This window comes from Oncorhynchus gorbuscha, linkage group LG21, assembly GCF_021184085.1.
Source record: "Oncorhynchus gorbuscha isolate QuinsamMale2020 ecotype Even-year linkage group LG21, OgorEven_v1.0, whole genome shotgun sequence".
Classification (NCBI taxonomy): domain Eukaryota; kingdom Metazoa; phylum Chordata; class Actinopteri; order Salmoniformes; family Salmonidae; genus Oncorhynchus; species Oncorhynchus gorbuscha.
In genome coordinates, this window is record NC_060193.1 from 15154701 (window position 1) to 15178811 (window position 24111).

The following is a 24111-nucleotide window of genomic DNA, read 5'->3' on the forward strand; positions in this document are numbered from 1 at the left end:
ATTAGTTTCATTCGTTTGTTGTTTTGTATTCTCAGTTATTTCATGTACAGCATTTTCTTCATTAAATGTCATGAGTAACCTACACGCTGCATTTCGGTCTGACTCTCTTCAAACAACAGACGAATGACATTACACAAGGAACAAAGCGCAAAGTCTTTTTGCGACTTTCTAAAATCATCAATTGCCTATAGTCGCATCATGCAGCCCATATACGTTTTGATTTCTAAGACATTCCAAGGTTCTAACCACATAACTCTATAGGTATTGTTTGAAATGTTCACTTTTACTCCCAACATATAGCCACTACATATGCGAACACGATCCGATATGGAAAAATTATATTCCTCGAACTATAAAATCAGCCTTTTGAATGTCAATAACCAGCTGAAACATTTTCAGGACGGCCACATTACTATTTGCAATATATATCCCTTGATTTTTACAAAACTATAAAAATGAAAAATATATGCAAAATATATATATTTTAAAAAATGTTGACAAGCAGCTATTTTGGACAAGCAGCTATTCTACAGTGGTATAGAACTGACTGGTCTCTACATAGTTATTAGTCAGATGTTGAAACACATGTTGCCATCAATCAATGGTTTCAGGTATATATGATCTATTTAGATTTACTGAAACGCATTAAAATGTTTTCTGCTTTGTGATAAAGACCCTGAGCATCCTCGAGGACAGCATTGGCTGCTTCCTCTGCTGCCTCCTGTACTGTCTCTGCCTCCTCTGCTGCAGTAGCTCCTACTATCCCTCCTCTTACTCCTCCTGCTGCTGCTGCCATCCCAACGACAAGTCCTGCAGCTATGCCTACCCCTGCACCTATCCCTGAACCCACTCCCACCCCTGACTCTAGTGTAAGTACTGGTCCTGCTACCTCCGCCACAGCTGCTGGCCCTATTGTCATTGAAGCTGCTATATGACTTTTGACTAAATTGATCAACGGTTGTGTAGCGAGTGAGAGTGGAATCATTATCGCCAGTATTACGCCAAATAGAGCTCCTATCACTGCACCTGTTAGTGTCCCTGACAATTTGATCATGAGTTTCTTCCTTGCTCTTTTCTTGGCTTGTTTTCTCATCTCTTCCTCTGACATCTGGCCTTTTAACTCCTTCCTAAGACCCTCTATCTCTGCTTGTATTAATCTCTCTGCCTCTTGGAGCATCTCGTTGGTGTAGAACCCTCCCCCGTTATCTCTCACCATCTTCTCTATGGTGTTGAGTAACTCTGCTACTTGGTACTGGTTGCTGTACCGACCCTGCTGATTGGTGTTCCAGTATTTGTTGTCGATCACGTGATAGCGGCCTCCACATTTCTCCACAAGCTTGTTCAGATCAGCATTCTGTTGGACAAACTTCTCAACGGTCAAACCATTGAGCTGGTCACCATGAGTGAAGAGGACTGTAGCATATTTGAAGGCCTCTGGTGAAAAATATGTCTCGATTTTCGCTACGGCTTCGTTCTCGTGGACTGTGTACCGTTCCACTTTCAGTACAATGAGAAAGGCATGTGGCCCTGGAGCACATTCTGTTATACATTTAACTATTTTAGGTTTCAGTTCCTCTTCAGGGATGTCAGTGTCAAAGAATCCAGGTGTGTCAATCAGGGTGATGTTTCTCCCTTTGATGTTCTTGGTCTGAGCTTTACATTTCTGTGTTGAGGAGGTGGAGGAACTGTCTGAGAGGAACACATCATCTTGTCCGAAGATGGTGTTTCCAGCACTGCTTTTACCTCCTCCGGTTTTCCCCAGCAGCACAATCCTGATGTCTATAGGGAGGGTTCAGAATTATAACTTGAAATGGATCAATCATATGGTAATAATGTATTTGATTTAAACTCACCTTGCTCTGGTCGAGTGCCTAATACGAACCCTCTGAGATGCAAAGCATTCTGGGCATTCTGAAAAGCCTGTAGATTACAACAAACAATACAACTGCAATGAAGGACTGTACCTGTTATTGTTGAAAAAATCTATAATTATGGATGTATGACAGTATTATTGAATGGCTTGGCTGAAATAGTGAAGTTAAAGGATTTTCCCCCCAATGCATTGAGTGAGCCTTTTTTCAAAGGTCTCTGCTCACCTTGGTAGAATCTCTGTCATTTGGATGGACAATGATGCGGACAAGGAAGGGGGTTCTGCTCGCTCGGTTCTGTTCATACCTACGGATCTCTTCTAGCAGAACCTGTGTTACCACGTTGTGAGGGAACTGGAGAACCACACCAGTTCCAACTACAGGGAAGGCAACGGAACGGAAGCCACGGTTCTCACAAGAGGTCAGAATTTTCCTCACACCCTGCCTCAGAGCCTGAGAGAGAACCAGAGGTCAAGGGTTAATGGAGGATCAATGGTCACAACACACACACATAAAGGGACACACCTGTACTGCTGGTCCTTGGGGGTTGTTGTCCCAGTGTGCACATCTGAGGAAGAAGACACGGCCAGAGCTGAGACCAGACAGTCCCTCCACTAGGACGTTGTCACCAGGTGCAGTCCGTCCCCCTGATTCCCTCACAAACGCTGTCATCATCCCTGGTCCAGCTGCCTCCAACAACGCATTACCAACACGGGAGGAGAGAGGGTCACTGCCAACCATGGGGGACACCAGGGCATCCACCTTCAGAGAAAAAGAGATGGGAAAAAAAGAGAGAACATTGAGTCAGTATGAAGTCAACCTAATTCACAGAATGTTGTTGAATCAAGGCTGTGGCCATGTCAGTGTGTCTCTCTCTCACCTCCTGTTTCTCTATGGTTCCCTGGATGATCTCCACCTGGACACAGACCTCTGGAGCCACTGGTCCCCTGATGGAGGCAGCAGTGGTGTCTCTCTGAGGAGCATGTGTAGTGGTAGTGGTGGTGCTGGACTCTACCTCCCATCCAGGAAACTCCCTCTTCCCCTCTAACAGCCTATCACAGGCCTCCTGCATGGCTTTCACTGCCTCTCCACTCACATCAATCAGAGTGACCTTGGTAAGGATGTGCTGTTTCCTCCCAAAGTCCCTCACTGCAGAGACTATGGCCTCAGAACACACCTTCAGAGGAACACCGAATATCCCCGAGCTGATGCAGGGCATGGCCAGGGTCTGGAGTTCCATGATCTCTGCCAGATCCAGGACTGTCTTTACTGTCTTCTCCAGCAGAGGGCGCTCATTCCCACCTACGTTGCCCCCTACTGGTCCCACTGCATGCAGCAGCATCTTACAAGGCAGATTCCCTCCTGTAGTCTCTACCACTGTACCTGTGGGCACTCTCCCTATCTGCCTAACCAGATCCCTGCTGGCCCGCTGTACCTCAGGCCCCCCTGCCCGGCTCAGAGCTGCAGCCACACCCCCAGCATGATCAAGGTCCTCATTGGCTGCATTCACCAGTACGTCTGCCTGTTCCTTGGTGATGTCACCTTGACACACCACTACCTGCAGTCCCAGACGGAGGCGATAGCTGGTGGCTGCGACCATCTCCTCCCGTATTAATCTGGTTCCTGCTTCGCTGACTACGCCATCCTGATTCTGTTGATGGTGTCTCACGACTGTTACACTGGACCTGCGTATCAGAAAGACCCCAATCTCCTCCCTCAGCTCCTGAACCTCCTTCATGTGGCCCAGCAGCTGCACTCTACACCCAGGACCATATCTGGCTACCACCCTGCATCTGCTCTGGTTCATCTCCTTCACCTTCATCTCAAATTTAGATTTCAGTTCAGCCAGAAGGGCACCTTTGGGCAGGTCAATCTTCTCCTCCCCAAACTCCCCCAGAAGATCCTTCTCAGCCTGGTCCAGTTTCCCAGAGGAGAGGGAGAACAGACGGAGCTCTGTATCCCCCAACTCTACCTCCACATGGAGTCCCAACCCCAGCAGACTGCTCAGGTTCCCAGGTCTCCCATACTCCTCCCTCAGGAAGGACAGGAGGTGGGGGGACACCTCAGGCACCACCCGCTCCAGCACCAGAGAGATCTTATCCGTAACCAACTGTCTGGCTGTCTGGACTTCATTTGCGTAGCCATGCAGGACCAGCTGAGCTGAGTCAAGGCGCGTCACCTTCACCCCTGGAACAACCTCACGTAGATCCTTCTCTATCACTTCACCTAGAAGAAGGAGCTGGACCTGTCCCAGATGACAGGAGGTGCTGATCTTCTCCTGCTTCCCTGTGCTCAGATGATGGAGTACATGTTCTTGACCACCAGGTGGAGATGTGTCGACCGGGAGGGAGTGGTGACTCTAGATTTGGAAAACAATCAAATCAAATCTAATTGTATTGGTCACATACACATGGTTTGCAGATGTTAATGCGAGTGTAGCGAAATGCTTGTGCTTCTTGTTCCTGACAGTGCAGTAATATCTAACAAGTAATCTAACAATTTCCCAACAACTACCTAATACACACAAATCTAAAAGGGGCGAATGAGAATATGGACATAAATATATGGATGAGCGATGGCTGAGCAGCATAGGTAAGGTGCAATAGATGGTATAAAATACAGTATATACACATATGATGAGTAATGTAAGATATGTCAACATTATTAAAGAGGCATTGTTTAAACTCCATTTGTTAAAGTGGCCAGTAATTGGGTCTCCATGTAGGCAGCAGCCTCTCTGAGTTAGTGATGGCTGTTTAGCAGTCTGATGGCCTTGAGATAGAAGCAGTCTTTCAGCCTTTCTGCCCCTGTTTTGATACACCTGTACTGGCCTCGCCTTCTGGATGATAGCGGGGTGAACAGGCAGTGGCTCGGGTGGTTGTTGTCTTTGATTATCTTTATTGCCTTACAAGTAAGTATTTGCAGGGTAATTACACTGTGATAATGAATACAATACGTTATTCATTTTCTACTTAAGTAGGTTTATGGATGTATTATTAAAAGGTAATCCGTCCAGCTGATTGTGGGAAATCTGATGATTCTACATTAAAGCGACTTGGTTGGTATTTTTCAGTTTACTTTAACATGGTTTCATTTAGTTAAAATGACTCTTCCCGCAATAATACAAAACCACACATTTATACCTCACAAACTGGCAAACGTCCAAGTGTGGGCTAACAGTGCAAATACAACAAAAGTGCATTGTGGTCATGATGATATGTGACTCACTGTATAGGTGTGTCTATATAGTCTGGCCTCACCTGACTCCTGACTGGGGAGGTTGTTGTGGGTGGCGGCTCCAGGCTGTCTCTCAGAGTGAGGAAGAGAGGTCCTCCAGGCACCTCCAAAACATGATTATGTTTCTGAAGTACCCTCTCCTGGACTGGAAGAGTTACAGACACATAATGAGTTGTTGTTGTCATGTAGTAGTAGTAATAACAATACCAACAATGATAATAACAACACGTTTACTATTTAGTAAGTGTAGTGTAGGCCGTCATTGTAAATAAGAATTTGTTCTTAACTGACTTGCCTAGTTAAATAAAGGTTAAATAAGTAAATAAATAAAAGTAAACATTTAGCATTTAGTCCAGGATTTGAAGAGTTAAAGTCTACATAGGCTAGAGGAGTTGTGCTATAATCTCTAAAGTAGTATACTGTAGGTACATCTTTAAAGTTAATAATTAATTTTAAAAGTTATTACAACAACATGTGTCTTCTTTTTTAGATTGATTATGTACTGTAGAATGAATTGATATAATGAAAAGCCAAAGTAATACATGTTTGCCTGTCTGTATAAGCGGATGTTGATATTGAAAAACAAACGTTCAGTTATGAAACGAGTTTGGCAAGACTAGGTTACATGGTAGAAAAACACTACATATTCAATCACTTAGCCTAAACATTTTCATACCTGTCTGGTCAATAAATGCGATCTTGTAGACTTTGTCACCAACTGATTCTACTGGTCCACAATCTCCGCCACCGGATTTACGTTTAATTCCAAAGTACCTTTTTATCATATGTTTCTGTGGTGGGTCCAGAGTCTGGCACTCGAAGAAAACAGGGTATTTGAAAACGTCCATATTATAAAGTAGCCTGGCTATTATTTTGTCGTTGACCCTAATAAAAATAGCAAATTAGTCGATCGAGGAGAATATAGACTACACTGCTGCCAACATATCCCCATGCACACACCGATTCATATTAATAAAAAAAAATCAGATTTACTTGATGAACTTTAGATATTGTCCGCCCTGGACTTGAGTTGGCCGGAAATATATAAATCTATTATTGGTTCATATTAAGTCCGTCCAGACCATCCCAAATCAATTTCTGTGGACGTGCGGCACTATTGAGAGGAATCGATGAATATGTCCCGGGCGTCCAGGTAGGCGTATTTTCAGCCGGTGTAAATTGATTGTCTATACGTAAATTGTTAGGTCGCCATGGTTAAAACATGAAACGTAACGCTTAAAGTAGATCGGTAAACGTACAAACCATATGTTACGACTATGAATTAACATTTACACGTTCAATTCTTACTTTACATCTCCCTTTACTCGGTTATAGATCTTTTTTATAGTCAGGAATGTGGCATCTGCAAAGGACATGAACCGAAAGTAGTTAGTCGAAGTTAGCGAGCCACTCAAGCAACTCTAGGCTATGTTAGTTGCTTTCCAACTTTAGGTTTCATTTCCAAAAGAAAAGTCGAGAGCTCGTTTGACAACGGCATTCGATATCGACGTTATACTAGTAGATGGTGTAGTATTGGCTTGGGCCTTTAGCAAATTACTTATGTGAGAATGATGCTATAAAGACAGAAGAACATTGGATAGAATAACCGCTTGAGCTGCAAAATAGAAAGTAAATATGATTTAGGCTTATTCCACTATATAAATATGCCATTCGGTGTGTTATCTAATGTCCATATAATTGCATAATTTATGTTTATAGCAGCGTGGGGTTAATGTGGTGATTATGTAACCTAATGAATCACACCTTTTCCAGTATTTGGGAGCACAGACTGTAGGCCTTATATTATGATATTTTTTCCTATTGTATTTGTGAATTCCACTCTGTATGTAGGCTTGTTATAGTCATTTGCGTTGCACAACCCCACCAAGCATTACATGTTTTATTTAACCTTTATTTAACTAGGCAAGTCAGTTAACCCCCTGGAGTCTAAGGGCCCGGGGCCGGGTTTCTACTTAATTATTTGGTAATACCGAGGATCATTTAGCCATTAGATTTACGATCCTGTAGGTATAAAACATAGATTGAAACGTTTATGGGATGAAATATACTACTATTATCCCATAGAAACACATTGAATAACAGATTCATACAATGAAAAAGGATAGTAAAAAAATAAATCAAAAGGAAGTTTGTTTTGAATTATCTGTCCTATCTATGTTGTGTATATAAATATATATATATATATTTGTGTTTGTGAGTGTCTCATCTTTCCATAGAGGAGTCACAATAGTTTGTAGCCCAAACCATTTGTCTGACAAACACCTCCGCAGATGCGGAAGGTCGACATCGGCGGATTGAGACTTAGCCCTTGCAAAAAAAAAGATATCTCTAGCATTAACCGACAGATTTTGATGGGGATTTTATGATTATGCTAATATCATTTTTTCACACAGACATTGACTATCTTTTCAAATGAAGGGTCGTAAATCCTGCCCTATAAAAAAATAGTCATGAAACATTTTTAGTGCATGATAACATTGCAACTGTAAACTCCTATGTTTGCCATGAGATCTTGTTATTCTCCCTTATGTATTTATTTGTGATAATTGCCACTGCTGTATATTTGTAACCCCTGCCAACAGACGTAATGCAACGTATGACTGATTAACACTATTGAACTGGAAATGTGTCTCATGTTCCTTTCAGTCTATAGTTCAGGTCAGTGGTTAACCAGCACAAACATCTAGTTCCACTAATAGCTAGCCTAGACATCTTTCACAAAAAAATATGTTACATATGGATAGGCACGAAATACAATTTCATTTGATCATCAAATCAAAATCCAACTATAATTGTCACATCCTTTGTAAACATGATCAAGACAAAGGAGATGATTGTGGACTATAGAGAAAGGAGGACCGAGCATGCTCCCATTCTCATCGACGGGGGCTGTAGTGGATCAGGTTGAGAGCCTCAAGTTCCTTGGTGTCCACATCAACAACAAACTGTCATGGTCCAAATACACCAAGACGGTCGTGAAGAGGGCACGACAACGCCTATTTCCCTTCAAGAGACTGAAAAGATTTGTTATGGGTCCTCAGATCTCCAAAAAGTTATACAGCTGCACAATCGAGAGCATCCTGACTGGTACTGCTTGCCATGCAGTAGCAGAGAGAACCGTCTATGACTAGGGTGGCCAGAGTCCTTGGCAATTTTTTGGGCCTTCTGACACCACCTGGTATAGAGGTCCTGGATGGCAGGGAGTTCTCTCTCTCTCAATGGTGATGCTATTGAACTTTTTGAGGATGTGTGGGCCCATGCCAAGTTTTTTCAGCCTCCTTACAGGGATTTTTTTTTTCACCTTTATTTAACCAGGTAGGCTAGTTGAGAACAAGTTCTCATTTGCAACTGCGACCTGGCCAAGATAAAGCATAGCAGTGTGAGCAGACAACAACACAGAGTTACACATGGAGTAAACAATAAACAAGTCAATAACACAGTAAGGCTACCAAAGTTGATTATTGAGAAATTCTATGGAGATGTCAGTATGTGGCAGGAGTTTTGGAGCCAGTATGAGACTGCTATTCACAACAATGATTCACTGTGTAAAAAAGAGAAGTTTATCTATCTGAAAACATATCTCACTGGACCAGCTGCAAAGGCAGTAGCAGGACTGATGTTAACAGACAGTAACTATGATCATGCAATCGCTCTACTCAAGAGCAGATTTGGAAGGAAAGATCTTGTGATTAGTGCTCATATGTCAAAGCTGCCGAATCTCACACCTGTGAATAAATCCTCTGATCTAAATGCATTGAGGCAGCTATATGATGAATGTGAAATTCAGATTAGGAGCTTGGAATCACTGGGTGTAGTGTCAGAATCCTATGGAAGCCTACTATTGCCAATCTTACTGCAGATGATTCCAGAGACATTTACATTTTACATTTACATTTAAGTCATTTAGCAGACGCTCTTATCCAGAGCGACTTACAAATTGGTGCATTCACCTTATGACATCCAGTGGAACAACCACTTTACAATAGTGCATCTAAATATTTTAAGGGGGGGGGGGGGTGAGAAGGATTACTTTATCCTATCCTAGGTATTCCTTAAAGAGGTGGGGTTTCAGGTGTCTCCGGAAGGTGGTGATTGACTCCGCTGTCCTGGCGTCGTGAGGGAGTTTGTTCCACCATTGGGGAGCCAGAGCAGCGAACAGTTTTGACTGAGCTGAGCGGGAACTGTACTTCCTCAGTGGTAGGGAGGCGAGCAGGCCAGAGGTGGATGAACGCAGTGCCCTTATTTGGGTGTAGGGCCTGATCAGAGCCTGGAGGTACTGAGGTGCCGTTCCCCTCACAGCTCCGTAGGCAAGCACCATGGTCTTGTAGCGGATGCGAGCTTCAACTGGAAGCCAGTGGAGAGAGCGGAGGAGCGGGGTGACGTGAGAGAACTTGGGAAGGTTGAACACTAGACGGGCTGCGGCGTTCTGGATGAGTTGCAGAGGACATAGCTCTTGACTATAGTCGTCAGAGGGGAGTAGATGATGAATGGAAAGTGTCTGAGATTATCAGTTTCCTACAGAAAGAGGTTCAGAGCAGGGAGAGAGCGCTACAAATGACAAGATCATACAACCAACAGAAAGAGAGCAAACCATGGAACAAGTCATGCTTCTCCAATGAAATGAAAACAAAAAGACCCAACATGCCCTCTGCTGCAGCACTGCATACAGCCAGCCAGAAGGAACAACAAACGTGTCTATTTTGTGACAGTGCAGACCACAAATCAGTAAACTGCCTTGACTACAATATTGCTACATGCAAAGAACGTGGGAAGATGCTTGGTATGTTTAGGACAGAGACACAGCAAAATTCTGTAAAGTCAAAGATGTGTCATGTGCAACATGTGGAAGCAGACATCACATTGCGGTGTGTACCAGTGAGAGGAGTGAGGTGCAACCCCCTACTGTTTCTGAAGCAGACATCACATTGCGGTGTGTACCAGTAAGAGGAGTGAGGTGCAACCCCCTACTGTTTCTGTAGATGCTGTTGTTTCCTCAGTTATTCCCCATTCAGTGAAGATGAAACCAGATGGACAGAACACTGTGTTGCTACAAACGGCCAAGGCATGGGTAGAAGGCCCATCGGGCAGGAAGATAGCGCGTTGCTTACTAGATGGAGGCAGTCAGAGAAGCGTCATACATGAAAACCTTGTGAAGGGCTTGAAGCTACCAGTAATCAGACAAGAGGCACTCACTCTTCACACCTTTGGCTGCCCCAGCAACGTCCCAACGCAACACAGTGAAAGTCATCTTGGAGAATGTCTGGGACAAACAGCAGAGAAGAGAGATAGAGGCAATTGAAACCCCACAAGTGTGCACAGCTGTGATGAAGGTTCCTGGTGAACGGATTCAGCATGAGCTCAGTAAAAGGGGACTGCAGCTCGCAGACTTTCCAGGAGATGACAATGATCCTGAACTCTCTGTCCTGATAGGAGCAGACTACTACTGGCAGATAGTATCTGGCAGAGGGGAGCGACTGACGGAGACGCTAGTTGCTTTTGAGAGCACCTGTGGATGGTCGGTGCAGGGACCCGTGTCCATGTCAAGTGTCGCCGAGGCAACCTGCATGTTCATCCCACTTGATGAAGACACACTAGTCTCCAAGCAACTGCATGCATTCTGGGAGCTTGAGTCTCTGGGTATTCTAAGCGAGAAAACACAGAACTCAGAGGAAAACGAGGCTCTTCAAAGGTTTGAGGAAACAACCACCTTCAAAGATGGGCGATACCATGTGGAGTTGCCATGGAAACGAGAAATGCCAGAACTCCAAGACAACTATAGAATCGCCAAGAAACGGTTTGAAGGTCTGAAGACAAGACTGAAGAAGGATGTGACGTTGTACAGCAGATACAATGAAGTAGTAGAAGACTACTTACAACAAGATATGGCAGAGGATGTGCCCAAGGACAACGCATCAAGTGCAGACAACGTAAAATACTACTTACCTCACCATGCAGTACTCCGAGAAGATAAGGTGACAACAAAACTGAGAGTGGTGTTTGATGCCTCATCCCATGAAGATGGCTGTCCATCTCTCAATGACTGTCTACTCACAGGACCAAACCTGAATCCGGATCTGCTCAGCGTTCTGATAAAGTTAAAACTACATGAGATCGCATTCATGGCAGACATCAAGAAAGCTTTCCTGCAGATATCCCTAGCAGAGAGAGACAGAGACGCCGTGAGATTTCTATGGCTCACTGGCCCACCAAGGGGAGAAAATGAAGAGGAGCTGCATGTGCTGAGGATGAAAAGAGTGGTATTTGGAGCTTCCCCAAGTCCATTTTTGCTGGCAGCTACAATCAGGAAGCACCTGAAACAATATGAAACAGAACAACCAGAAGTTGTAGAGATACTGAGAGGGTCACTCTACGTAGATGACTTCATTGCAAGTTCACGCAATGTTGAAGAGGCTTACCTTGTGACAACAACTGCAAAGCGAATGCTGGCGATTGCAGGCATGGACCTCTGCAAATGGATGACCAATTCTCCTGAATTGAAAACAAAATGGGAGGAGAGTACGACAACTGACCACCCGTTGACATTACAAACACAAGGATTAGTGCTGAAGGTTTTAGGTTTAGTATGGAGGCCGGAAACGGATGACTTTGTGTTTGACCTCAGGCCGTTACTGAGCATTCTAAGGCAAAAGGAAAACACAAAGAGAAGTGTTCTGCAGTCGTCTGCACGTATCTTCGACCCTCTTGGTTTCTTAACTCCCTTCACCATCAGGATCAAGTGCATGTTCCAGGAAATGTGGGAGAGGGGACTCAGCTGGGACGAAGAATTACCTTCTGATCTGACACGAGAATGGCAACAGTGGTGTTCAGAACTACCCCAGTTACACCAGCTCACCATATCAAGGTGGTACAGAACAGACATGCGGCCACAGAATAACCACACACTGAAACTACACATGTTCTGTGACGCAAGTGAAAGGGCTTACAGTGCAGTAGCTTACTTGCAAGGTGAGTCACAAGACAGGGAAACAACAAGTCCAGGGTAGCCCCACTTAAGAAAATGACGTTGCCTGTCAGTACCTGTTTTCAGGGAAGACGAGGGACCAAAAATATTCCACATAGTCTTCCGGAAGGCTTGTGTCACTGGGCAGCTCTCAGCGGTGTTTCCCTTTGTAGCCTGTAATGGTTTGCAAGCCCTGTCACATCCGACGAGCATCAGAGCCGGTGTAGTACGATTCGATCTTAGTCCTGTATTGACGGTTTGATGGTTCGTCGGAGGGCATAGCGGGATTTCTTATAAGCTACAGGGTTAGAGTCCCGCTCCATGAAAGCGGCAGCTCTAGCCTTTAGCTCAGTGCGGATGTTGCCTGTAATCCATGGTTTCTGGGTGGGGTATGCATGTACAGTCAGGAGGAATCAGGAGGATAGAATTGTGGTCAGATTTGCCAAATGGAGGGCGAGGGAGAGCTTTGTATGCATCTCTGTGTGTGGAGTAAAGGTGGTCCAGAGTTTTTTCCCTCTGGTTGCACGTTTAACATGCTGATAGAAATTTGGTAAGACTAATTTAAGTTTCCCTGCATTAAAGTCCGCTGCCACTAGGAGCGCCTCTTCTGTGTGAGCGTTTCCCGGTTTGCTTATGGCGGAGTACAGCTCATTGAGTGCGGTGTTACTGCCAGCCTCAGTCTGTGGTGGTATGTAGACAGCTACAAAAAATACAGATGAAAACACTAGTTAGATAGTGTGGTCTACAGCTTATCATGAGAAACTCTACCTTGGGTGAGCAAAACCTCAAGATTTCCTTAGATATCATGCACCAGCTGTTATTTACAAAAATACATAATCAGCCCCTCTTGTCTTACCAGACGCCGCTGTTCTATCCTGCCGATACAGCGTATAACCAGCCAGCTGTATGTTGATAGTGTCGTCGTTCAGCCAATACTCCGTGAAGAATAAGATATTACAGTTTTGAATTTGAATGTTGGTAGTTTAATCTTCCACGTAGGTCATCAATTTTATTTTCCAAAGATTGCACATTTGCTAGCAGAATGGAAGGCAGTGGGGGATTATTCGATTGCCTACAAATTCTCAGAAGTCAGCCCGCCCTCCGGACCCATTTTTCTCAGTCTTCTCTTCACGCAAATGACGTAGATCTGGGCCTGTTCCCGGGAAAGCAGTATGTCATTCACGTCGGGCTCGTCGGACTCGTTAAAGGAAAAAACAGGATTCTGCCAGATCGGGGTGAGTAATTGCAGTTCTGATGTCCAGTTATTTTCGGTCATAAGAGACGGTAGCAGCAACATTATGTACAAAATAAGTTAGAAAATAAGTTACAAACAACGCAAAGAACAAACAAAAAAACACAATTTGATAGGCACACGTAAAACGTCAGCCTTCTTCTCCGGTACCATCTTAACATCTTTGACCTCATGGCTTGGTTTTTTCATGCACTGTCAACTGTGAGACCTTATATAGACAGGTGTGTGCTTTTCCAAATAATGTCTAATCAATTGAATTGACCAGAGGTGTACTCCAAGCAAGTTGTAGAAACAGGATGCACCTGAGCTCAATTCTGAGTCTCAAAGCAAAGGGTCTGAATACTTATGTAATTAAGGTTTATTTGATATTTTATCTTATCTAAAACCCTGTTTTCAATTGACATTATGGGGTATTGTGTGTAGATTGATGAGAAATTAGTTGTAACCCGGTTAGCTACACCTGGGGTTGGAGTGAAAACTTACAGGAGGGTCGCTCTCCAGGAACTGGGTTGGGGACTCCTGCAATAGAGCCACACAATGCAGGCGATGAGTGTAGTATTAAACCCTTTTTTTACTGCAATAATTTTGCAGCGTAACTGCAGTTTGAGTGGAGTATACCTGCAGTTCAACTGCAGTTCACTTAAGTTATTCCGCAATTACTGCGTCAAAAGTTGACTGTTAATGCACTTTTATTGCAGTTGCAATCTTTTTTTGTAAGGGACACTTTGAAAGGCGGTGAAATGACAAAAGTGATCCGCTTGATCACGTCCAAGGTCTATGGTCCCAAGTACAATACAAAAAAAAGTGTATTTCTTTTGCAAGAAGGGGTGGTCGCGCACGTCATCTGTCAGGTGCGTAGGTTGACAAGTTCACAGCAGTTGTGCTGTTCGAATCAAACTGATTTGAGCGCTTGTACAGTAGCTATTATAAGAAAGCGAGTAGGCTACTTTGGATTACAATATGGAAGGTTACAAATACCCCGTTTTCTTCGAGGTTCCCAGTTTGGATCCAGCACAGAAAGAGAAGTTAGAAAAGTACTTTCAGGTTCGCCGTAAATCTGGTGGTGGAGACTGCGGACCGATAGACAATGTTGGTGACAACGTTTACAAGATCGCATTTATTGACCGGACAGGTATAGAAATATTGAGTTTACTATTTGAACTGTACTTGAGACTAAAGGTGAAACGGAAAAAAAGTATATTTACATGTTTTCCTGTCGATAATTGTGTAACAGTTTCACTTTCATATTTAAAGCTGGTCTATGCAGAAATCACTCCACCGTTTTCTTTTGTAAAAGTTCTAATAGTTAGCCTAATTTCAGTTTGTGACAAAACAAACATGAATAGTGTAGAGAATCTTTGTACCATCTAAACCTCCGTGAAATATGTTTTCCATAAACAACAATATTTTATTTTCATCTGTTTGAAGCTGGTGCACAAAACTGAAAGTAAAAGAGGCAAAAACTACACGAAAGAATGAGACTCATAGAAATAGCACAAATAGAACAGATCAACATCTTCTTAAACTTGCTTTCAAACGCAATGATAGATCTATAACTGACATTTCTATGTGAATGTGGGTGTCCCCCCAAAACGTTACATATTGCTGCTTTAAATTAGGCTGCATGCTAGCATGTTCACTTCACCCATGTCTCTGTGAGAACATAACTTGTAGAATTTAAAGGGTAGTTCACCCAAATTAAAAATGTACATATTGATTTCCTTACCCAGGAAACAGGGTATGGACAAGGTACACTACATGACCAAAAGTATGCGGACAACTGTGTGTCAAACATCTCATTCCAAAATCATGGGCATTAATATAGAGTTAGTCCCCCTTTACTCGTACAATAGCCTCCACTCTTCTGGGAAGGTTTTCCACTAGATGTTGGAACTTTGCTGTAGGGACTTTGTTCCATTCAGCCACAAGAGCATTAGTGAAGTCGACACCATTCTGTATACCTCTGGCCCTTCGTTAGACACTGTGTTAACTAACCTCCAGATGAGCTTCAATGCCACACAACTCTCCTTCCGTGGCCTCCAACTGCTCTTAAATGCAAGTAAAACTAAATCCATGCTCTTCAACCGATCGCTGTCCGCACCTGCCCGCCCGTCAGCATCACTACTCTGGATGGTTCTGACTTAGAATATGTGGACAACTACAAATACCTAGGTGTCTGGTTAGACTGTAAACACTCCTTCCAGACTCACATTAAACATCTCCAATCCCAAATTAAATCTAGAATCGGCTTCCTATTTCGCAACAAGGCATCCTTCACTCATGCTGCCATGCATACCCTCGTAAAACTGACCATCCTACCGATCCTCAACTTCGCCGATGTCATTTACAAAATAGCCTCCAACACTACTGAACAAATTGGATGCAGTCTATCACAGTGCCATCCATTTTGTCACCAAAGCCCCATATACTACCCACCACTGCGACCTGTATGATCTTGTTGGCTGGCCCTCGCTTCATACTCGTCGGCAAACCCACTGGCTCCAGGTCATCTACAAGTGTCTGCTAGGTAAAGCCCCGCCTTACCTCAGCTCACTGGTCACCATAGCAGCACCCACCAGTAGTCCCCGCTCCAGCAGGTATACCTCACTGGTCACCCCCAAAGCCAATTCTTCCTTTGGCTGCCTTTCCTTCCAGTTCTCTGCTGCCAATGACTTGAACGAACTGCAAAAATCTCTGAAGCTGTAGACTCTTACCTCCCTTACTAGCTTTAAGCACCAGCTGTCAGAGCAGTTCACAGATCACTGCACCTGTACATAGCTCATCTGTAAATAGCCCATCCAATCTACCGCATCCCCATACTGTATTTATTTATTTATCTTGCTCCTTTGCATCCCAGTATCTCAACTTGCACATTCATCTTCTGCACATCCTACCATTCCAGTGTTTAATTGCTATATTCTAAATACTTTTCTACCATGGCCTATTTATATTTTTCTGTATATTTATATTTTTGCTGTATATTTTTCTACTGTAATATTGATTGTATGTTTGTTTATTCCATATGTTGTTGTATGTGTTGAACTGCTATGCTTTATCTTGGCCAGGTCGCAGTTGCAAATGAGAACATGTTCTCAACTAGCTTACCTGGTTAAATAAAAGTGAAATAAAAAATAAATACATGTTGGACGATTAGGCCTGGCTCGCAGTCGGCCTTCCAATTTATCCCAAAGGTGTTTGATGCGGTTGAGGTCAGGGCTCTGTGCTGGCCAGTCAAGTACTTCCACATCAATCTCAACAAATATTTTCTGGATGGACCCTGCTTTGTGCACGGGGGCATTGTCATGCTGAAACTGGAAAGGACCTTCCCCAAACTGTTGCCACAAAGTTGGAAGCACAGAATCGTATATGCTGTAGCGTTAAGATTTCCCTTCACTGGAATTAAGGAGCTTGAACAATGAATCACTGCCCTAGACCATTTTTCCTCCTCCACTTAACTTTACAGTTGCCGCTTTATATTGGGGCAGGTAGTATTCTCTTGGCATCAGCCAAACACAGATTTGTCCATCGGACTGCCAGATGGTGAGGCGTGATTCATCACGCCAGGGAATGCATTTTTTATACTGCTCCAGAGTCCAATGGCGTTGAGCTTTACACCACTCCAGCCGACGCTTGGCATTGCGCATGGTGATGTTAGGCTTGTGAGCGGATGCTCGGCCATGGACATCTATTTCATGAAGCTCCCGACGAACAGTTCTTGTGCTGACGTTGCTTCCAGAGGCAGTTTGGAACTCGGCAGTGAGTGTTGCCACCGAGGACAGATAATATTTGACATGCTACGCGTTTCAGCACTCAGTCAATCCCGTTCTGTGAGATTGTGTGGCCTTCCACTTCGAGGCTGAGCTGTTGTTGCTCCTAGATATTTACACTTCACAACAACCACTCTTATAGTTGACCGTTCTAGAAGGGCAGAAATTGATAAACAAATAAAAATATATTTTGTTTTTGAGATTCTTCAAAGTAGCTACGCTTTGCCTTGATGACAGCTTTGCACACTCTTGGCATTCTCTCAACCAGCTCCATGAGTTCGTCACCCAGAATGCATTTCAATTAACAGGTGTGCCTTGTTAAAAGTTAATTTGTGGAATTTCTTTCTTAATGCATTTGAGCCAATCAGTTGAGTTGTGACAAGGTAGGGGTGGTATACAAAAGATTTGGTAAAATTTGGTAAAAGACCAAGTCCATATTATAGCAAGAACTGCTCAAATAAGCAAAGAGAAAATACAGTCCATCATTACTTTAAGACATCAAGGTCAGTCAATATGGATCATTTTCAAGAACTTTGAACGTTTCTTAAAATGCAGTTGCAGAAACTATCAAGTGCTATGATGAAACTTGCTATCATGAGGACCGCCACAGGAAAGGAAGACCCAGAGTTACTAGAGCCGGGCGGTATAACGTATTTTACTATATTCCGGTATTGATGCACGGACCGGTTTGGGTTTTTACTTTACCTTCTATAACAGTATTTGAATGATTGGTTTGTTAAATGTGATACGCCTTGTGTAACGTCCATTTTTATAGTTTACTCCGCTACTTGAGTCATCCCTCTCCGCTCTCAATTCAAGGGCGTTATTTGCATGGGAAACGTGTTAACATTGCCAAAGCAAGTGAGGTAGATAATATAGCAAGTGAGGTAGATAATATAGCAAGTGAGGTAGATAATATAGCAAGTGAGGTAGATATATAAAGTGAAATAAACAAAACAAAAATTACAGTAAACATTACACATACAGAAGTTTCAATACTCTCTCTCTCTCTCCACGCCGCTTTACCACACAGACCTAGTCCCACCCCCTGTCACTCAAGAGGCCCTTTTGTTGTTGCTTGACCATGAGACACTTTCGTTCAGTCTGCTTGGTCAATGCAGCACATGCAACAATGTTGATGACAACAATGTTGTTTCCAATTTGATCGTAATTTAAATTCACAAGCGTTCTTTAGTTACAATATTAGTTTGTGTTTCTTACATCTGCAAACAGCTAGTTTGTATTTTCTTAGAAAGTTAAGCTAAATCCTGTTAGCTTGCTAGCTAACTAGCTAATAAAGTACTGAGTCAGAGCAAACAGCTAGCTAATACAGCCTTAAAACAATGCTGGTGAAAGCATAAATCAGCATATTTATCTTCTAAATCAAAGAGGAATAGGGGGAACATGAATATGTTGGCTATATGCATAAAGATGTAATGTAGCCAAAGATTATAGGGTCCCCTAGGAAACACAGAACATCACTGGTTTCTACCCTGTCACAGTAACTCGTTCATGGCATTTTCATTCTTTGTCATGTCAAACAACACTGTATTCAAAGTGCCCACTATTATTTATATTCTAAACTATAGAATTAGAATAAACATATTTTCATGATTCCAAAAGTTCACCCAAAGTGTTTTGATCTAAATCGCAATTGCAACATTAAAAATAAGGCAGAGAATTTTTGCCCATATCGTGGCAGTGTGGAAATGATCTCAAATGATTGCAGGAAATGGGGAAATTGATGGAAATGCAGGAAATTATTTAAGTTGAAGTTGAATTTAACAGTATAAAACAATCAGAATGGAGAGAGACCCATTGAAATCATTTAGAATATACTGTATGTGTTGCCACCCTAGGGTCAAGCACTACTCACAAATTTAGAACTTTTATTAATGAATAACATCAAATACCGTCATACCAACAAAAATTTGAAAAATACCATGATATGATATCTTGGCCGTATCACCCAGCCCTAAGAGTTACCTCTGCTGCAGAGGATAAGTTCATTAGAGTTACCAGCCTCAAAAATTGCAGGCCAAATAAATGCTTCACAGAGTTCAAGTAACAGACACATCTCAACATCAACTGTTCAGAGGAGACTGAGTGAATCAGGCCTTCATGGTTGAATTGCTGCAAAGAAACCACTACTAAAGGACACTAAGAAGAAAATATTTTTTTGTGCCAAGAAAGACAAGCAATGGACATTAGACAGATGGAAATCTGTCCTTTGGTCTGATGAGTTTGTTTTGGTCCAACCGCTGAGTCTTTGCAGAGTATGAGAACGGATGATATCTGCATGTGTGGTTCCCACCGGGAAGCATGGAGGAGGAGGTGTGATGGCGTGTGGGTGCTTTGCTGGTGACAGAATTCAAGGTACACTTAACCAGCATGGCTACGACAGATTTCTGCAGCGATACACCATCCCATCTGGTTTGGGCTTAGTGGGACTATAATTTGTTTTTCAACAGGACAATGATCCAACACACCAGGCTGTGTAAGGGCTATTTGATGAAGAATGAGAGTGATGGAATACTGCATCAGATAATCTGGCCTCCATAATCACCCAAACTCAACCAAATTGAGATGGTTTGGGATGAGTTTGACCGCAGAGTGAAGGAAAAGCAGCCAACAATTGCTCAGCATATGTGGCAACTGCTTCAAGACTGTTGGAAAAGCATTCCAGGTGAAGCTGGTTGAGAGAATGCCAAGAGTGTGTAAAGCTCTCAAGGGAAAGGGCGGCTACTTTGAAGAATCTAAAATATATTTTGATTTGTTTAACACTTTTTTGGTTACTACGTGATTCCATATGTGTTATTTCATAGTTTTGATTTCTTCACTATTATTCAACAATGTAGAAACCCTTGAGTAGGTCTGTTCAAACTTTGGACTGGTACGAAATATGTATATAATTCATTTTCCATGAGTCTATTGGAAAAAATAATAGGATGTGTTGTCAAAACAAATGAATGCATTCAAAAGTGAAAAAAAATATTATTAAAGGGTAAATTATTTTCATATTTATATGTAACGGCTGTTGGTGGAAGAATGTGAGGATCAAAGCACAGCGTGGTACGTGTTCATGTTTGTTTATTGACACTGAACACTGAACACAAAAATAACAACGGGAATAACCGAAACAGTCCTGAAAGGTAAAAAACACTCAACAGAAATCAACTACCCACAAGACACAGGTGGGAAAAGGCTACCTAAGTATGGTTCTCAATCAGAGGCAACGATCGACAGCTGTCCCTGATTAAGAACCATACCAGGCCAAAACAAAGAAATACAAACACATAGAAAAAGAACGTAGAATGCCCACCCAAATCACACACTGACCAACCCAAAAATAGAGTCATAAAAAGCTCTCTACGGTCAGGGTGTGACACACACTTTGAACATTTTGAGATTTTGGGGCTTCGTCAAGCAACTAGTTACCAACAACAAAAAAACAATTTACTATGATGTCTGTGTTTATTGTGGAGCCATGAAAAATTATCTATTTGGAATTATAGTAATGTGCAGCCAAACTGAAAATGTTGGCTCAGTAGTGCACTTTGTGATAAAATCACCAGATTTGGCTTAGAGGCAGATGTACATGTACTGTATCTACCCTGAAAATGTTTAGATATGGAGCAGTTTTGGTCCATAAATCAAATCAAATTTTATTTGTCACATACACATGGTTAGCAGATGTTAGTGCAAGTGTAGCGAAATGCTTGTGCTTCTAGTTCCGACAATGCAGTAATAACCAACGAGTAATCTAACAATTCCAAAACTACTACCTTATAAACACAAGTGTAAGGGGATAAAGAATATGTACATAAAGATATATGAATGAGTGATGGTACAGAGTGGCATAGGCAAGATACAGTAGATGGTATTGAGTGCAGTATATACATATGAGATGAGTATGTAAACAAAGTGGCATAGTTAAAGTGGCTAGTGATACATTTATTACATAAGGATGCAGTAGATGATATAGAGTACAGTATATACGTATACATATCAGATGAATAATGTAGGGTATGTAAACATTATATTAGGTAGCATTGTTTAAAGTGGCTAGTGATATATTTTACATTTCCCATCAATTCTCATTATTAAAGTGGCTGGAGTTGAGTCAGTGTGTTGGCAGCAGCCACTCAATGTTAGTGGTGGCTGTTTAACAGTCTGATGGCCTTGAGACAGAACCTGTTTTTCAGTCTCTCGGTCCCAGCTTTGATACACCTGTACTGACCTCACCTTCTGGATGATAGCGGGGTGAACAGGCAGTGGCTCGGGTGGTTGTTGTCCTTGATGATCTTTATGGCCTTCCTGTGACATCGGGTGGTGTAGGTGTCCTGGAGGGCAGGTAGTTTGCCCCCGGTGATGCGTTGTACAGACCTCACTACCCTCTGGAGAGCCTGACGGTTGTGGGCGGAGCAGTTGCCGTACCAGGCGGTGATACAGCCCAACAGGATGCTCTCGATTGTGCATCTGTAGAAGTTTGAGTGCTTTTGGTGATAAGTCAAATTTCTTCAGCCTCCTGAGGTTGAAGAGGCGCTGCTGCGCCTTCTTCACAATGCTGTCTGTGTGGGTGGACCAATTCAGTTTGTCTGTGATGTGTACACCGAGGAACTTAAAACTTACTACCCTCTCCACTACTGTTCCATCAATGTAGATAGGGGGGTGTTCCCTCAAGTCCACAATCATCTCCTTAGTTTTGTTGACGTTGAGTGTGAGGTTATTTTCCTGACACCACACTCCGAGGGCCCTCACCTCCTCCCTGTCTCGTCGTTGTTGGTAATCAAGCCTACCACTGTCATGTCATCCACAAACTTGATGATTGAGTTGGAGGCGTGCGTGGCCACGCAGTCGTGGGTGAACAGGGAGTACAGGAGAGGGCTCAGAACGCACCCTTGTGGGGCCCCAGTGTTGAGGATCAGCGGGGTGGAGATGTTGTTACCTACCCTCACCACCTGGGGGCGGCCCGTCAGGAAGTCCAGTACCCAGTTGCACAGGGCGGGGTCGAGACCCAGGGTCTCGAGCTTGATGACGAGTTTGGAGGGTACTATGGTGTTAAATGCTGAGCTGTAGTCGATGAACAGCATTCTCACATAGGTATTAGGGCAGTATGCAGTGTGGTTGAGATTGCATCGTCTGTGGACCTATTTGGGCGCTAAGCAAATTGGAGTGGGTCTAGGGTGTCAGGTAGGGTGGAGGTGATATGGTCCTTGACTAGTCTCTCAAAGCACTTCATGATGACGGAAGTGAGTGCTACGGGGCGGTAGTCGTTTAGCTCAGTTACCTTAGCTTTCCTGGGAACAGGAACAATGGTGGCCCTCTTGAAGCATGTGGGAACAGCAGACTGGGATAAGGATTGATTGAATATGTCCGTAAACACACCAGCCAGCTGGTCTGCGCATGCTCTGAGGGCACGGCTGGGGATGCCGTCTGGGCCTGCAGCCTTGCGAGGGTTAACACGTTTTTATGTTTTACTCACCTCTGCTGCAGTGAATGAGAGTCCGCATGTTTTGGTTGTGGGCCGTGTCAGTGGCACTGTATTGTCCTCAAAGCGGGCAAAAAAGTTATTTAGTCTGCCTGGGAGCAAGACATCCTGGTCCGTGACTGGGTTGGTTTTCTTTTTGTAATCCATGATTGACTGTAGACCCTGCCACATACCTCTTGTCTGAGCCGTTGAATTGCGATTCTACTTTGTCTCTATACTAAGGCTTAGCTTGTTTGATTGCCATGCGGAGGGAATAGCTACACTGTTTGTATTCGGTCATGTTTCCGGTCACCTTGCCCTGATTAAAAGCAGTGGTTTGCGCTTTCAGTTTCACACGAATGCTGCCATCAATCCACGGTTTCTGGTTAGGGAATGTTTTAATCGTTGCTATGGGAACGAAATCTTCAATGCATGTTCTAATGAACTCGCTCACCGAATCATTTGTCAATGTTGTTGTTTGACGCAATACGAAACATATCGTATTGCTTAGGAGGTGTGGCAGCCTCCTAAAAAAATGTAAATGTATTTTTAGATTCCAGTCAGTGTCTCTGTACCAAGTTGACTCATCTTTCAGATGGAATTGAATTGATAGCCTAGCATTACAATGTTAGAGTTAAAGTCTGATGGCACCGTTGCCCATATCGCCGGCCGTTCTTACTGTAGATTGTACCCATAAATCAGATTAGCTCAAACGCTCATTTCTCAGCCCGTTGAGTATCACAGACACACTTTTTTTTATATGAATAACAGAGCAATGATCATGTTGCTATGGATGAAATGTAGCAAAATAACTGTTAAAAACATGAAAAACATACAAAAGTGTTTTTAACAACAAATTGAACTAAAAGTGATTTAAAAGTGATTTACTTATTTTGGGGGAATAAAACCATTTCTGTGAATTACAAAAGTTTAATAAAATAACATGTTACTGCTTGACAGTGTCTCTTAATAATATGTGGTAAAAAAATGACCCATTTGGTGCTTTTAAGATTAAAATGTGTTGCCACTTTTAGGGTTGTTATTTCTATTATCACTACTATGACTATAATAACAACAACTCATTATGACTGTGTAACTCTTCCAGTCCAGGAGAGGGTACTTCAGAAAGCTCATTATGACTGTGTAACTCTTCCAGTCCAGGAGAGGGTACTTCAGAAAGCTCATGTGTTGGAGATGCCTGGAGGACCTCTCATCCTCACTCTGAGAGACAGCCTGGAGCCTCCACCCACAACAGCCTCCCCAGTCAGCAGTCAGGAGGTGAGGCCAGACTATACAGTACAGCTGCACCTATATAGTGCATGCTTAGTCACTTAACTTGTTAGATAAAACATTTGTCTTCCATAATATGAGGTCAATATACACATTGTAATTGCATCCCAGTAAACACATATCGTGGATCTGCCTGTCAGGTAATGGCTTTATTAACCCTTTCAAATGAGGTCAAAATAGTCTGCATTGATTTTATTGCATGTTTGATTTTGTGATTTTATGTGATGTTATGATGAGTAAAATAT

The 24111-nt window shown here is 43.0% G+C and overlaps 2 protein-coding genes across 6 annotated transcripts in view; one reads left to right on the forward strand and one right to left on the reverse strand.

Annotated features, from left to right (window-relative positions):
* LOC124008113 lies at positions 1 to 6544 on the reverse strand. The gene is made up of 7 exons (XM_046319102.1): positions 5782 to 6544; positions 5129 to 5250; positions 2749 to 4227; positions 2394 to 2630; positions 2097 to 2321; positions 1854 to 1920; positions 1 to 1779 (listed from the first exon to the last, which is right to left on the reverse strand). The coding sequence occupies exons 1-7, from the start codon at positions 5951 to 5953 to the stop codon at positions 623 to 625; spliced, it is 3459 nt and encodes a 1152-aa protein (XP_046175058.1). The 5' UTR covers positions 5954 to 6544; the 3' UTR covers positions 1 to 622.
* Positions 6127 to 24111, forward strand: part of LOC124008114 — a 22321-nt gene continuing 4336 nt past the window's right edge. For 2 of the 5 annotated variants that reach the window (XM_046319103.1, XM_046319104.1), the window contains exons 1-2: positions 14168 to 14471; positions 23682 to 23854. In XM_046319103.1, the coding sequence (XP_046175059.1) occupies positions 14300 to 14471; positions 23682 to 23854 (345 nt within the window). In that variant the 5' untranslated portion in view covers positions 14168 to 14299. Of the gene's footprint in view, positions 6259 to 14167; positions 14472 to 23681; positions 23855 to 24111 lie in introns of those variants that run through there. The other 3 variants (XM_046319106.1, XM_046319107.1, XM_046319108.1) reach the window with 2 other exon arrangements.

Bases quoted from the DNA above. Each gene is read 5' to 3' on its own strand.
- LOC124008113 (XM_046319102.1), bottom strand. From the start codon at position 5,953: ATGGACGTTTTCAAATACCCTGTTTTCTTCGAGTGCCAGACTCTGGAC. The intron at 5,251-5,781 runs GTATGAAAATGT...TAACTCTTCCAG, and splicing joins CGCATTTATTGACCAGACAG to TCCAGGAGAGGGTACTTCAG. The intron at 1,921-2,096 runs GTGAGCAGAGAC...TGTAATCTACAG, and splicing joins ATGACAGAGATTCTACCAAG to GCTTTTCAGAATGCCCAGAA.